The following is a 16,376-nucleotide window of genomic DNA, read 5'->3' as shown; positions in this document are numbered from 1 at the left end:
TTATTTATTTATTTATTTAGGCGTCGCTTTATTTCCAGGTTATGGTGAAAACCTGGGTGGAGCCAGGAAGACTGATGTTTGATCATCACGGTAACTTTTCAACACGAAAACCAAGCAATACTAGTATAACTGTAGTCCAGCTGACATTTTGCTTCTTGTATTTCTACCCATTGTTTATATATTTTTTATTTTTCTTGAAAAATAACACAAATAACATAAAGTGAAAAAGGCTTCAGAAAATAATTACAATGCTACAGGATTCCTGTTTTGATAATCGAAAAGAGGAAAACACATTTACACAAAAGTATATATTTTATATACTTATATTCCTTTGAAGGGATATGGCCTGGAGAGCAGTCTGGGAGGAGACCTTTGATACAGAACCACTACACTTTTAAGGGCTTAAAGAAATGATAACCAACCCCCCCCCCCCCCAAACAAAATCATACATCTCTACATTGAATTGGACATGGTCATGAAATTCCGTGAAAAGCAAATTCTCACATTTTTTCCCATCCATGAAAAGAAAAGTGTACAAAAAAGGTGTGGGGAGCAGTTTCATCTATAGTATTAACACTTTTGCTCTAAATGTTTTTTCTGTACAAAAACAAAGCTGAGGAGTTTGGAAATCATAGCACCTGAAGTCGAACAGTTGTTTAAAGATGCACCATTTATCCGACATCTAATCCTTGGCTTACCCCATACACTTAATGCAACCTGCCCTTTTGTTGGGGTGAGGTCTCTTTGCCTTGTCGATTGCCTTCTCACGCTGTTCTTTTTACCCTTTTACACAACCACTCATGTATACTAATCAAGCATACCATTGGACTTCTGTTGCACCAAAGCGTCTTATTACAACATACAACTAAAACACTCACTTTATAAGTCATGATGTGAAAGACCCGTCACTTTAGTTGTCCTAAAAAAAAAAATCTCAATGCACAGTTGTTGTCCATAAAACCTAAGTCGTCAAACAACTTAACATTTGTTCTCTTGAATCTGACAAAAAAATAGCCATCTATATGGAGCACCCAGATGTAGCAGAAATCAAATGAGTTAGATGATAAATAAGACTTTATGCCAAACAGAACAATACAGTTATACTCCAAAGATGTAGTCTTTTTTTTTTTTTTTTTTTTTTTTTTTTTTTTAAAGGCAGGAGTTTCTGATGGGAGTCAAGATCGTCTGAAGAGTTGAGCACTTCAAAAAGATGTGTCGTTTAATACAGACAACTTATCTCCCACTTCTGCCAAAAAAATTAAAAATACCTTTTGCTTTCTCCGCACATTAATTCCCAAAAGAACATAAAAAGCTCCTGAGTCTCTTTGTAGGTACATGGGGAAAAAGACATAATGTTGAAAAGAAATTTTGTTCCAACTGTGACAACCCCTTTCACCAACACCATGAGTCAGCACTCTCAGTTTAGACCCCGCCCCTCCTTTAACGTGATACGGGTGCACGTGAACTTCCCTGCCTGTGTCCTTTGTCATACAGATACATATCAGGATCCCCTCTCTTGTCTATACCACCTCTAATCACCTCTGCAGTCAAGAAGAGGCAGGTGCTTAGGATATCCTCTGGATCAGTTTTTCATCTGATAGGCAGTAGAGCGTGTTGACAGACAGCTCGGAGATGAAGGCCTCACAGGCCTTGCGGGAGACGCTTTTGCAGCCTCGCAGGTCGAGCAGTGAGATGAAAGAGAGGCGGCGGAGATACTTCAGACATGAGTCTGTCAGTTTACTGCAGCCTGGGAAAGAAACACACATCACTAATGGCAAAATAAAACTAATGCAACATGTTTGTGTGTCATCTTTTTTTGTGTGTGTCTCGCTAATAGGCTATTCCCATCAATCTCTCACCTCCCAGGTTGAGCTCTGTGAGCGTGTTTCGGGTAGACGAGCCCACTGCAGTCAGCAGGTTGATGGAGTGGTCGGTGAGACTGTTGCAGTGGGAGAGGTCCAGTTTTGTTAAATGGGGCATATGGCGGATCACCAGGCGCAGAGTGGAGTCGCTGATGTCCAGGCCTGCTAGTCGCAGACACTGCATGGTCCGCAGCTGACTGCGATTGTCACAGCCTGGAACGGACGGGTTATATGTTCAAGAGTTAGATAAGAAAAAGAGCAAAACACAAGTAAAACGAGAAGAAAGCCCAGGGAAATAAATTAGGGAAAAATAATGACAACTGATGATGTCACACATATCTAGCCATCAATCTGTAGCTGCTAAGGCCAATCTGTCCTCACCTGGAGGGGTGACTAGATCCCTGATCTGAGTGTCTTTAACCCCATCTGCATACCGCAGGTCCAGGGAACGGAGGAGAGGGCAACCAGAGGAGCAGAGAGCTGAAATAGATGACCAGGAACAACCTGCCAGCATCAGATCCTTCAGCCCTGCAAAACCAAAGGAAGATTTAGATAGTGTGTTTAAAGTATGTACAGAAGTTGCTGCTGCAAACACACCCGATTCAGATCTCATTTGAAACTTCAAAAAGGACCAATGAGTTAAATATGCCATTATGAAATAATAACATTAATAAACTTAATTAAAAAAAAAAGAAAAATTCTTTTTACGATTCTTTTGTTTCAGTGTTGTGTTTATTTAGATTATTACTATGACCATATTGAAATTTAAAGAATTGTATGAAAGAGAGAGAGAGAGAGAGAGTTAGTGTGTGTGTTTACGTACCAGGCAGACGGCCAACAAGCCAGTTCAGCTGTTTTTTAGAGATGTTGGTCCAAGAGAGATCGAGCGTGACTGGCTGTCTCTTTATGATGCCTGTTAGGGCCTGTGGAGTAACGGTGCGTTTGATGCTAAGGTCAATCCGTGCCCAAAGCCGCTTGTCTAAACACCTACGGACAAGCACACACTTGTAAAGAACACATCCATTCATCTAGTGATCTATTTGCAGAGCGATATGAGCCACTGACACTACTCACTACTATAAACGCTACTGAGTTTGCTATTAAAAAAAAGAAAAATAAGGCGCATTAGATTTAAATGCTAAGATAAAAATTGGTTATATAAAAGTTTAATTGGAGAATTGGATTCTTAAATTGAGGTGATCAGCTGGATCACCACTGTTGGCCGTTGAACTTCACGAGCACACAGTTCACTCGTGTACAGTGGTGTTCCACAATGTTGTGTCCTTTACAAAATACAGACACCAGCTGCAGAGAGCACATTAACCACAGAACATCCAAACATTTAGTTACAGAATTAATGTTAATTAGCTACAGCTGATCTGAAGCCAGTGATGTGTGTCATTTTAATGGGCTAAAGAGAAAGTAGTCTAAAAATCAGAAGCCTGTGACCTATATGTTTTGTATTGCTCTTGCTGATAACAAAATTGAGTGAGAAGAGATAAAAGGTTTAAAAAGAGGCTTGTTAACGTTGGAGCTTACTGAATACAGGTATTTTTCTGACCAAAATGGTTCCAGGTATTGGAACCATCCCTTATTAAAAATATATCTGCTAAGAGGTCTTACCATTTGTACCAGTTCTTGCAGACAGCCATGCAGACGCAGAGATCAGCTCGACTTAAGTAGCGGAAGACAGACACCCACACTTCCCTCTCACAGCCCGGCCCGTTCCCACCGCCCTCCCTGTCCGCCTCGCTCCCTCCTCCCTGCAGGGCGGACAGAGGGATGCGGAGATGAGGAAGCTCAGAGGAGGAAGAACATGAGGCACCATTGCTCAGTTTAGCAGGCCTGCTCAGCTTTGCTCTTTTAGAGGCCTCCGCCATCTTTGGGTGGGAGGTATGAGTGTATGTCTGTCCACTGCGAGTGTGTGGTGGTGTGGGGGTATTGGAGTGTTGATCAGGACAGGGGCCGCAATTTCTAATGGGGGGTCTGACAAGGGTTCTGGTCTGGTTGTGTATTGTGGAAGTGGCAGTTTGAGGGGCAACAGCCTCTAATTTGGGGACAATGGCTGATGGGTCCCGCTTGGCCTTGGTGGGCTTTTGGAGTGTCACTTTAAGATGCGAGCCATCTTTGCCCCCCGTTTGACTGTCCTGCTCCACCTCTTCCTCCTCAGCACCATTTTGGTTGGCCACCTCACCCCTTTCCTCTTCTCCTTCTTTGGCTGCCTGTCCTCCTCGCCTCGACTGTGGCTGGTTCTCTTTATCCAACCCTTGCCCACTGTTCTGCCTTCTCTCCCATTCCTCATCGTTGTCGCTGCTGCTGCTACTGTTGCTGCTGCTGCTGCTGTCCTCACTCTCATCCTCCTCCAACTCTCCATGTTGGCTTCTACCGCTTCTGATTCCTCTTCCTGCTCCTCCTCCCCGCAGCCTCACCCCTCTGCCCCTCCCTCTGCGGGGCTCTCCCTTGGGCTCAAGTACCAGACCGAGGGAAGACTGCTGCTGCTGGACGGACCCGGCCCCTCCTGAAGAGCTGTGGTAAGGGGAGCCACTTGCCCAGGTGGAGCCCCGGCCTCTGCCCTGAGACAGTCTGCTGGTTGGAGAGCGCAGCCGGGACAGCACCCTGGAGCCCAGCAGCCTGGGAGAACGATCTAGAGACGACTTCTGTTGGGAGGACAAAAAGGGATTGCGAATGAGAACAAGATGGTGTTTTTAAATACACCATCTTGTCTTACACCAATCTTACAAAATGTTCTCAGCAGTATGGTTTATTTTTAACAATATCTTCAAATATTGCACCTGAAAAAAAAATATAGAAAAAGTTGCCCAGCTCACTGCTGCATTGCAACTAGACTGATGTTTAATTACACAGTGCAAACTGTATTTCATAAAAATAAATAAAAAAAAACAAATGCATCTTTGACAAACCAAGTTGTGAGGATGAAACTACCTTCTGGTACATTTATTACAACATATACATTGCTGTATTATTCAAATGCAATACAGAATCATTGGAAATAAGTGCATTGCTTACCGTTAAGATTTTGCTGCGCTCCAGTTTTATCTGCGATACACAGAGAAGGGGTTGGGGAATGAGATAAATATAAATGTTTATTATAGAGAAAAAAATAAAACACACATTTTTTACCTACTATTTTAAGTCTGAGGAAGTGCCAAGAATCATACATGTGGCAACTGTTATACCAGTTTCATGGTGACTGCAAGTTTTATCAAGATAACTCTTATTAAAAAAAAAAATCTTCAGTGACCAAAATAGATGAAAATGAATGTCAAAAAAGAATAAACTGGTCAGCTGAATTTTCAGCGCATTAAAATCTAAATAAAAAGATTTTTAAGGCTTCTAAAACTGAAAAGAAAGTACTTTTTAGGACTTGTCCAATTCATTAACACTGGAAAATTTAAACAATGATAAGATGATATCCCCACTTTACCCTCTTCTTAAGTCTAAGCTCCAGTGCACTTGCTCTTTTGCGGTTCTGTTGATGCTGCAGTAGCAGTTTCTGAGAAGGTGGTGGTGCTGTGGGTCGGGATGGGGGTCTGCTACGTCTCCCTCGTCTCACCCCTTCACCTACACCAATGCCTTCCCGGTATGCAAGTTTGGAAGGTGGCAAGGAGCCCTCTGACTCTCCACTTTCCTCATCACTGGAAGACTGGCATGGGTAGGTTGAAGAAGAAAGGGTGTCATTGTTAATATAAGTATCAACATCAAACATATGGAAACCCGTGGAAGATATTGTTAAAGAAAACTTTGCTGTGAAAAGAAAAGGTGTGAACTGAAAACACAGAAAGAGGAACAGAGGGCAAGTAAGATTGAGAAGATATGCATTTGTTACCTCTGATGCCTCTGAGTCTTTGCCTGGATAACATTTTGGACACTCCCAGCAGCTGGGCAAATCCTTATTGATCTTCCCCTCACCAGGATCCTGAAACAGAATAGTTATAATGTTTGAAACAGCAAATCTGGCCATGAAATGCAGCTTTGCAGGCGGCAAAACAAACACTATGCAATAATTGAATAATGTATTCAGTTCATAGCCTTCACTATGCCTGAACCAAATTACCTTAATGCACTGACGATGGGCAATCTGTGAGCAGACGGAGCACTCCATGAGTGAGTGCGCGCTTGGATTTGATTCCTCCGATTCCCCTTCTCCACATATGGCACATCGTGCTGTGTTTGGCAAGGCAGGCTGGAGGAATACATAAATGTTATTTACACTATCCATATCTATCTATCGATGTATGGTAATAGATTATATTTATCATTTAACAAAATGCAAAGTGAGTGAACAGAAGTAAAATCTAAATCAAATCCGTATAGGTACAAAAGGTGGGAACAGCAAAACCTTTGCACACTACTGTATATATGGTTCCACACACAAAGACAAGGACGGGTAACGCGACCCACCGCTAGACACTGTCTCATGATACAGCTCTTCTTCATGCGTCCAGGGCCACCAAACTTCCTCATATCGTGACAGTACTGGCAGGTGCCACACTCCTTCCTGCAGCAGGCGGCACAGCGCTTACACCTCACCCGTCTGCGCCTCAGGGCAGAGATGGAAGAGCGTTTGGTGGACCTCTGACCGAGAGGCTTGTGGAGACTGGGGCCCAAGCGAGGACGGTAAAGGACAGGGGGAGGGGGAGCTGGGGGGTGGTACCATGATGGCTGTATAAGGGACAGTCGCAGGAAAGGCAAAGAAAAAGCAGGTTAGAATTGTATCCCACAAATATATAAACGGGCCCCGTTTGATGAGCCAGAGTGACAATACTTAACAATCTATAACAATTTACACTAATACAATATTTTCAATGTAATCAAACTGCAGCTAAGTTTTAGAAAAGAGATCAATTTTACCTTACTGACACTGAATGTTAGAACTAATTGATCCACTGATTCTAAACCCACAATATTTGCTCAAAGAAAGATATTGTCATCTCTACACACAAGTTCGTTGCCATGAACTCCCTAGCTGGAGGAGTGTACAAATATTTTCTCTACTCACCCTTGCAGGCCACTTGACAATGGGCTCGCCAGTGTAGGATAGCTTGGGGTTATCATTGGCATGGTTCTCCAGAAGAGCCTGGACAAGTGGTTAAGAGAACAGAGTAGTAAGACTAAAGAAATGACTGGGGATGATGAACATCATAAGGGACTAAGGCGACACCCACCCTCATGTCTTCGAGCAGGGCTGCAGCGTTCCTGATGCCTGCAGGGACACACTTTTTGTGGGCTGGCAGCTCCTCCAGCTTCCCATAGAGGTTCCACAGTCCCTCTAGCTCAAAGGGAGTCAGCATCTGCTGAGGTGCTGTAACTTGAGCTGGCTCATCTTCTTCTTTGATTTCATTTTCTTCCTTTAACTTTATCTCCCCATTTTCTGCACCACTGTCAACTCCACTGGAGGTGCCATTCCCGTTGTTATCATTGGTTTCAAGATCAGCTTGGGTCAGTCCTGAAAAGAGAGAGGAAATGATGGTTAAAGCCCACGTCAGTGACGGATTAATTTATTTCTGTGTGGAAAAAAACAACAACTGAGGACAGCAATGTTTCTTGTGTTCATCCATTCTTACCTATGCCTAGGGAATATTTCTGGAACTCAGGAGTGAGGTGAGAAATGTTGGTCAGACAGTAGAGGTATCTCTCCAAGACATACCAGCACATCTCATAGTAGAATGGATAGCGGAACTTTGATGGCACCTAGAGGAGGAGGACAGAAACATGAGGAAATCTTCAAGACCCTGTTTAGTCAAATACCACTGTGAGATAATACAATATATACCAGAGGTCACTAATAGGCGGACCGCGGTCCGGATCCGGACCCAGCCGCTGTCCTCTCCGGACCGCCGACCTACAGCCTATTTATTATTGAGACTTACTACCTCGTGACGGAGCGTTTCTATTTTAACCCGCGCAGCTTTTCTAGCATTTACTGTACTGGTTTAGAGGACCAGGAAACTCACAGGCCAATCGCATGTGCTCCAATCGTCTCATGTGACGCTGCTCAGCCAATCAAAACTGTGCATACCGAGGTTTGCGAGTCGAGTCCGCGAGATTCACCAGAGACGTTTTGGAAACACACCCGAATTGAGGAGACGAAAGATAAAAGAGATTTCACATGACTTTTAATCAAGAATGTACAGATTTTTACATGTACATTCCTCCCACGGGCAGTTCAAAACCAGAATATCTCATAGATCTCCAATATGCTAGCTGGAGATCACGTTTCTCACTGAACAACAGAAAGTAGGAAAGTGGTAGCTCTGTAAGAGGAAATGAAAGAAGGAGGCATTACAGCTGTTCATTTGTTATGATGTGTTGAGTGTTTATTATAAAATTGGTTAAGACTACACTTCATCACTTCAAGCTACACTTTTTATTACATTTTTTCTAAAAATTAGGCACTTTAGTTTACTTAAATTTAGAATTTATTATTTGAATAGTTATTATTTATTATCCCTCCAGTTTGATGTGAAAACTGACTGAAATATTATTTGATTTGACAGTCCGTTGTTGACTAAAAACATGTGTTGATACAACTATTGGTTATAGTACTGAATGATAACGCAAGTTCGTCGTTTTGATGTTCCGGACCTTTGCTTCAGGAAATTTTCTCTAACTAGAATTTTTCATACATAAATGCATTTTAATTGAATAATTATATTTTCTGCTTCTCTAACAAGCTACTTTTACGTTAACTTCTTCATGAACAGCATTTGTCACAACTTTGTTGTGGTTTGCACCTCTGCTTAGGCAGAGGTTGGAGAAATGTGGTGAGACTGCTGTGGCTAGAGTCCGGATGCAGACTGAACACCTGCCTGCGTCCCCCAGCCCAGATGATCATTTATAGCTGAGCAGTGACAGCATCTCAAAAGTGTGTTGTAGCAAAGCCCAACCAAATGTGTTATAGCAAAATCTTTGCGTTGTCTCCCAAAACACAGTTATGTTTGCTGGAGTTAAAAGTGACTAAAGTGTCCAGTTGTTACACCAAAAAATTTTGAGGCATACATGGTAATATGAAAACTTAATTTAATGACTACTCAGATTTAATTGTACTGCCTTGTGTACAGACGCACCGAGCCAATACTCCAACCATCATGTGACCAATCGGCATTAAAAACAATACTGTATTTAGAGTGTCATTGTAAAATTCTGTGTTTTACCTGTAGTTTTAATAAGTTTGTATATAATATTACAAAGCATACAGTCTAGACCTGCTCAATATGGAAAGATCTCTCTCTCTCTCTCTCTCTCTCTCTCTCTCTCTCTCTCTCTCTCTCTCTCTCTCTCTCTCTCTCTCTCTCTCTCTCTCTCTCTCTCTCTCTCTCTCTCTCTCTCTCTCTCTCTCTCTCTCTCTCTCTCTCTCTCTCTCTCTCTCTCTCTCTCGATATAGATAGATACATACATATACACACACACACACACGTGTACCGGAGCGTAAGACATTGCTACTGTTAGCTATATCTGGGGCGTCACTGGTCCAAGAATGTAAACAGAACTCTCTTCTAGCATGCTTTGTTGGTGTACTGCATAACAAATGACGTGATGTTAAGTTCGCGTTGCAGGTAAGTGCAACTTTTTGGACTGTAAAATGCTCATTGCAGTTCAATCGGGAGCTCAACTGAAATATACAAAAATTTTGGAACCACTAAGTAGAATTGAAATGCATGTGTCTTAACGAATCCATGGTTCGTGGAAATTTGGTAACAGCTGCAACTTGGAACTGATTCATGACACCCAACCCCAATCCCCAGATTTATGAGTGTTAACAATTCTTAAAATTAATAAAGTTGCACGGTTGAGAAATTATTCTGTCATCATACTTCATCTATTGTAATTCCACAGAACAAGACCCTGAATCTTTGCTTGTGTAATCACAGAATCTGAAGCAATCATCAATGTGTGTCAAGAGGATATTTGTACAGTGAATACAATAATAAAATGTCTATAGTAAATGTGAGGTGCCGCTCACCCGTGTGCGATCCTCAATGCTGTAGATGTTGAGTTGCATGGGGATGTTAAAGCTGTGGAGGAAATTCCCCCCAAACACCAACGTGTCCTCTGGGGTGTACACAGCATGGATCCAACCTACAACATACAAGACAAGGGACGCTGGAGGCATGTAGCAGCAGAAACAGTGTGTGTAATTGTGTATACTGACCGCCTATGTGTGTCACTGTTGTATTACAGTAACAAACCTGATGGGATTATGAAGGTGTTCCCCTGCTTGAGCTCTGTCCTCTGACAGTCATGACACTTGTCCCCCAGGAAGATGTCTCCCTGTTTTCCTGATAAAACCCAGTTCTCATACATCTCCAGGTTCTGTGGTGTGGGTGGAATCAGCCAGAACACCTAAAAGGATCAGAGGTAAAAAGTCATGTTTATAGTCTGAGGTCAACAAATACATAAAGAAATGTGCATGGCACTAATGTGAATTTATGGGACATGAACAGAAAGTCAAAAAGCATGATGGTGTATTTGCTCACAATCACATTTACTTTTTCCCCCCTAATAGCATGGCTGTCTTTCATTACAACTAAAAAGTTTTCACCGAGTCAATACATGCAGCCAAACTTTAAGATATACGATTCTTGTGTGGCTCGAGGCCCAGACTAACCTTTCCTCCTCGCAGGATGTGGTACCAGACTGAAGTGCCACCAAAGTCAATGTGGAAATCTGTGAAGCAGCCCTGCACACTCATGAGACAGTACCTGAGAGAAGGGGAGGAAGGACAGAAAACACAATGTGGATTTTAGATAAAAATGGGGTAAAAGGTTGAAACAGAAAGGCAGAACAAAAATGTATCTTAATTATAGCACCGCAAATGTTATATGTTTGAGGCCTCTGGTTTACTTACTTTTGTACTTTGGGATAATGCATGTCTATGATGGCATTAGTAGAGTCTCTCTGTCTCTCCTTGAGGTGGCGGGGCCACATGTTGTCCACCCAGTCAATAAGGTCCACCTGGATAATTAGGAGAAAAACATAGTATAAAACATACACTTAAATATGCGTGACACCACTTTTTGTTGACAAAATGTAAAGTCTTTGACCGGTGATAAGCCAAAGCTCTGTAATAGGGGTGTCATGAGATTTCTCATCAGGTTAAAAGCCGTCTTGTGAGACTCATGCAATTGACAATTTTCACATGCAGTTACGCCACTAAATTTTCTCATGAAGTAAAAAAAAAAAAAAAACAACAAATGTATAACTGATAATGTCGACTTACGGAGTGATTCAACTCCACCCAGTTGTTGCGACACTGCCGTACGCCGTGATAGTAACTGAGTGAAGCCGCTCTTGGGCTGGTAGTCCAGACATTTGTGACCAAGTGGTAACTAACTAGTACAGTTACATTATAAACATCTAAAAACTGAAACTACTTCTAGCAGTGCAATCACGTAATGCACACTAGAGTATAGGGCAGGTATTATATTATATTAATATTGTGAATTCTCATTACATTATGACATTATTCTTGTAATATTATGAGTTTTTCTTGACATGTCAGAGTAGATATGTGGGACAGATTTTGAATGTGCACAAAGATTTGAACATAGGGCTGGACAATAAATAAATAGTTATCATATATCAATAATATAATTTTTTCAATAACAATATAACAAATGTTCCATAAATGTTTGATTTTATTCACTTGAATCATACACAACTTAGGACTTTTTTTTTTTATTAAGATGTTTATTTTATTGAGGTAAAATGACCGAAAAAAGCTTTCACTTAATTTTACTTGTGCATATTTGTTGACAAAGATTATATAATAATTGTTCTGAATGTTCTACCTCAGATTTGTGAAGCGATCAATTGTTTGGCCTCAAGTGTCGACCATAAAGAAGAGTTTAACCACAATTAACCATCAGGTTTCTTCAACTTTCACTCAAGAGCAAAAATCTGCCTTTGAACTCAAAAGAAATAACGATTTGATACTTATCGATATAGAAAGATATGAAACATTTTTGGCCATGTTATACAAACATGAGCAGAAAACCTGCTAAAACAGAGAAGCTAAAGAAGTTACTCCCCCAAACAAAGACACAAAAGAGGAAGGACTAAAACATGCCTGCATGTGTGTTGACTCAGCAGGGATGATATTACATGAGAAAAGAATCTACAGAAGAAACATTTCTGAAAGCAGCACATAACCAGAAAATCACATTGTGATTTGTTGTGTTTCTTTCTACTTAAATAAACATATTTCCACCATAAACTGGTATAGAAAAGTTCACCAGAATGCAGGAAATTAATTTTGTAATACTCAAAATGTTCATATAATTAAGCAATGAATATTTCTTCAAAATAGTCTTTAAATCTTGTCTCGATCTCGTGGACCCAATATCGTGTCTCATCTTGTGCCTCGTCACACCCCTACTCTATAGCTTTTAAAGCAGTGGACAAATATCTATCCCGGCTGAGCACAATGTGATTTTCTGGTTATTCAGCTTTTCTGTCAAGAAATGTTCTAAAATTGCATAATCAATGTGCACATCTGGGTAGAAATCAAGCGCATTCTCACCGAAGCCGGTCGTTTGACCAGATTCTCCAGTCTCGTGTGGCTGAACTCCAGGCTGATGACGTTGTAGAGTTTCTCTCTTTCTGAAGGTGGCGTCTCATAGTAGCGTCGCCACTGAGCCATTGACATCTCTATTCCCTTCTGCGTGTTCACATCCATCACGTCTACAATGCGTCGACTACCTGTAAGGGAATTAAAAGGGGTTCAACAACTGAGACCACTGCAATTAAATTCATATGAAGTGAAAACACCTATTCTTCCAGATTCAAATGTCTGGCAATTATACCCTGACTGGATTTTTTATGCTAATATTGATATTTGGGAAATGAATAAATCTGATAACTATATATCCACTGGTGGCAATTATTTTTTAACATGAATACAAATAAACAAGCAATCTTCTTACAGAATTTCCCTACTGCAATTTCTTGTTACTTATCGCCCCACATTTTCACTGATACGACGTACAGCGATCTGCACTAAGGCTCTATCATTAGATATGTTTTGCAAATAAAAAGGGCATAAATCAGGAACTTACCAACAAACAACTTGACATCGCTCACACTGAAATCAGAGTCTGGCATTCTGCAAGAGAAAGGTGAATCCTAATTATTTTTAAAAATTCTCCACACAGAGTCAAAACAGGTTTATTGGCATTTGCTTTGAAATGATTGCAAACTTAACTTGAATATATCTCCACATATACTAAAATATTATAGTATGCAATAGTATTCTGAGACTAAACAACAAAAGAATGTGACTTACTGTAGGCCAAGGCCATCAGTTGTGTCAAAAATAATGGGTTCCCTGAGCCCTTCTCTCTGGATGTATTCAAATGTGAAATCTAGAAAGGAGGCAAACAGTCAACAACAATCCTAAACTTGCATTGGGTAGAACTGCAACAATTGGTTAATTAATCTTTTGTCAACAATTAAATTAATCGCAGACTATTTCGATAATCAAACCACTTTTAAGAAAAAAAAACTTTGATCCCAGCTTCTTAAATGTAAATATTTTCTGGTTTCTTTACTCCTCTATGACAGTAAACTGAATATTTTTGGGGTGTGGACAAAACAAAACATTTGAGCATGTCATCTTGGGCTTTGGGAAACACTGATCAACATTTGTCATCATTTTCTGACATTTTATAGACCAAACAACTAATTGATTACTCAAGAATATGATCGAGAGACGAATCGATAATTAAATGTGTGTTAGTTGCAGCTCTAGAAGAAACCCAAAGTTAAGGCAGCAAATCTTAAACGAACTAGTATGAACTGGCAGAGTAACTTTTATCCGGGCATCATAGTGTGTAAAACAAACAGGTAGCCTTGGCATTACATATGTTCAGGTATTGTTTTATAGAAATTATATTCCAAACATCTCTCTGAACATACTAGTTGAAAGCTCTCACCTTTGCCCTCCATGTGTTTGATCAAGTCAGAGCTAAACCTGACACACTGCAGCTTTTCATCCAGGTCAAACGTTCGTTTCCCTTCAATTTCATCATCTGAGATTCCATCGTCCTGGTAGCGGCGCCGCGTACCTGTACGCTAAGGAACAAAAAACAAACGGTTTCTGTTAACCTCTACGTCACACACAAACAGAATGATTTGTAATGAGCAACAGAAGGAGAATGGGAGGAGAGGGAAAGAATAACTGGCAGTGAGAAATATGGGATCTTAGTGCACTGAAGACATTTCAGTGCTGTGATGAAGCTGGGTTATAGCAGCCTATCAGACAAACGGCAATGCTGATGTCAAGAGTACATATGTAAAAAGTTACATAATAAAAAGGCCTCAAGGCATGAACATTGGAAGATAAACATGTAAGTAATAACTACTATCACATGGATCCTTTTCTACCAAAGTAACCTTGTTATGATAAACTAGTTCTGATACACAAGTACAATTGAATCAAACATAGATGGAGAAATCCAAGCAACCTCTGATACTCTGCATAATGTATATTTAAAATGTTCTTACTGGAGTCTAATTGCTAAGTCTTGAAGTGACACCCACGGGAGCTGTCCCTCATATCACAGAGGTAAAAAGGAACTAAAACTGCTGTTAGTGACAAACATATTGCTTTTACTCAAGACAAGGACAAAAATCACAATAAATCAGTCCAATTTGATCAGTCAGCCAGCTACCACGTAATTTCATGTGGGAACTAAACAATACAGCGTTACAACAGCAGGGGTTAATCTTCCACACACAGCCCCCATTTTCCTCCCCTCCTGCCATTCACCCTATGCAGAACTGCTTGGCTAGACAGATGGATCAAGAACAACACCCCCGCTCTCAGATCTCCCCACCCCCATCCCTTTAACACAAATGTGGTTTTATATAAACTCTAATGCTCCTTGCTTTCACAACTGTGGGATGCACAGCAGCTATTCATTTTCAAGCAAAACAATTAAATATTATGTTTTCATATAAAGTAATAAACACAGAAAGGGAATCAATTCATTACAATTAAGCAACCATTTATTGGGTGCTTTTATTAAGTTTTAGCGTAGGCCTGGACATGCTTTCCAAAACAGTAGAAATATCTTTAGTAAATGTATATTTATAAATCTTTTGATCTCATTACACCAACAGCTAATATCAATAATATTTTTCTACTAGAGTACACACTGGGAAGTTTGAAAGCATCGAGTTAATTACTTTAACGCAAAGGGATGAGAATGTAAGGAGGTAAAGCAAGGTCACACAGCTCAAATCCAGTCAGGTTAGACAGTGAACTTGACCTTCTCTTGAACCCAAAGTCTTTAGACAGGTTTATTACCGTTTAGTTAATAGGACACGCACATTAGACACAATGTGCCAAAATAAAACGGGCCATTCCTATCAAATACAACGATGTTCAGTCACTAGATACCTTGGTGTGCATTGACAGGGCAAATGTTACGCATACACTTTGGACAAAAACACCTAACAGTAGCATTGTTAACACAAAACTAGTGTCCCGGGCAGCTAACACAGTTTGAGCAAGTTACTCACCAGGCGTTTGCTGTACCGTGTATGAGGATCCTCCATAATCTCTACAAGAGAAACAAAGTTTTGGGAGCGGTTTTAAGTTACAATGATTAAATACCCAGTCGGTGTTTACATATTTCAGTGTGTTTTCACATTCTGTCAGACAGAAACACACACCTCTCTCTGAGTAGAGCCTAGCTACATAGCCATGCTAACGTTAGCAAACAGTGTTGCCTTAGCCAGCAAGCTAAGGTTAGCAACACAAAACATTTGTTGAATTAGCGCCACTGTATGAAGACAAGTGCCGACAAGAGCAGCCACCTTTTAATAGGAATATTCCGTACAAATGTGTCTATTTACTGACGTTATTTAGCTGGCCTTATCGGCTAACGTAAACTACTCGTACCGCTGGCGTTGACGCTAGCTAGCTAGCTATCGTTAGCATCTACACGGCAGTTGTGAGCTTCTTTATCATTACCTCTTCGTTTTAACTCCTTTTAGCCGTAGTGGTCAAAGTAATGTTTCCCAACTAGAGCGTCCGAGGCCTCTCGGTAAAGTTTCTCCCCATGTTATGTGATAACAGCTGTGTATAATGTTATGTTTGTTATTGTGCGATAAAGTTAGGAGGCTTCGAAGCTTCGAGACGCCATTTTCACCTGCTCAAAAAACACACACACATACACACGAACCAAAAAAAAAAGGAAAGCTCATGACCCACCCCCCAATTTACTCCACTGCTCCAAAGTCTTAGTATACAGCCACTCTCATTGGAGGCAGCGTGTGCTATTTAAACAAGATTAGAATATGTTAACATGCAAGTGTACTTGGTTTGTCTTCCCCGGTTTGGCGATTGAAGGAGGATTTTGCATCACTCCTAATTCCAGAAGTGGAATAAATAAATAATTTAGGTTGTAAAAGTGGCAACCCACACTATATTCCACTGCAGGGTCCTGCATTTAAAAGTTATTTATTTTGCAACAATCTACATCTATA

General features: G+C 40.7%; 1 protein-coding gene across 1 annotated transcript; it reads right to left on the bottom strand.

Annotated features, from left to right (window-relative positions):
- Window positions 1-170: 170 nt before the first annotated feature.
- On the bottom strand, window positions 171-16,068 carry kdm2ab (lysine (K)-specific demethylase 2Ab). The gene is made up of 23 exons (XM_038699077.1): window positions 15,862-16,068; window positions 15,408-15,448; window positions 13,817-13,955; window positions 13,168-13,246; window positions 12,941-12,987; window positions 12,406-12,584; window positions 10,732-10,838; window positions 10,492-10,585; window positions 10,073-10,226; window positions 9,847-9,962; window positions 7,448-7,574; window positions 7,049-7,329; window positions 6,883-6,960; window positions 6,285-6,545; window positions 5,938-6,066; window positions 5,710-5,799; window positions 5,308-5,526; window positions 4,890-4,919; window positions 3,486-4,519; window positions 2,686-2,849; window positions 2,244-2,390; window positions 1,860-2,075; window positions 171-1,747 (listed from the first exon to the last, which is right to left on the bottom strand). The coding sequence occupies exons 2-23, from the start codon at window positions 15,441-15,443 to the stop codon at window positions 1,566-1,568; spliced, it is 3,909 nt and encodes a 1,302-aa protein (XP_038555005.1). The 5' UTR covers window positions 15,444-15,448; window positions 15,862-16,068; the 3' UTR covers window positions 171-1,565.
- Window positions 16,069-16,376: the final 308 nt, after the last annotated feature.

Source organism: Micropterus salmoides, unplaced genomic scaffold, assembly GCF_014851395.1.
Source record: "Micropterus salmoides isolate LMB-PRFRI ecotype aquatic unplaced genomic scaffold, ASM1485139v1 Ms_hic_scaffold_5, whole genome shotgun sequence".
Classification (NCBI taxonomy): Eukaryota; Metazoa; Chordata; class Actinopteri; order Centrarchiformes; family Centrarchidae; genus Micropterus; species Micropterus salmoides.
The sequence above is the reverse complement of the archived record's forward strand: the minus strand, read 5'-3'. Positions and strand labels throughout refer to the sequence as shown.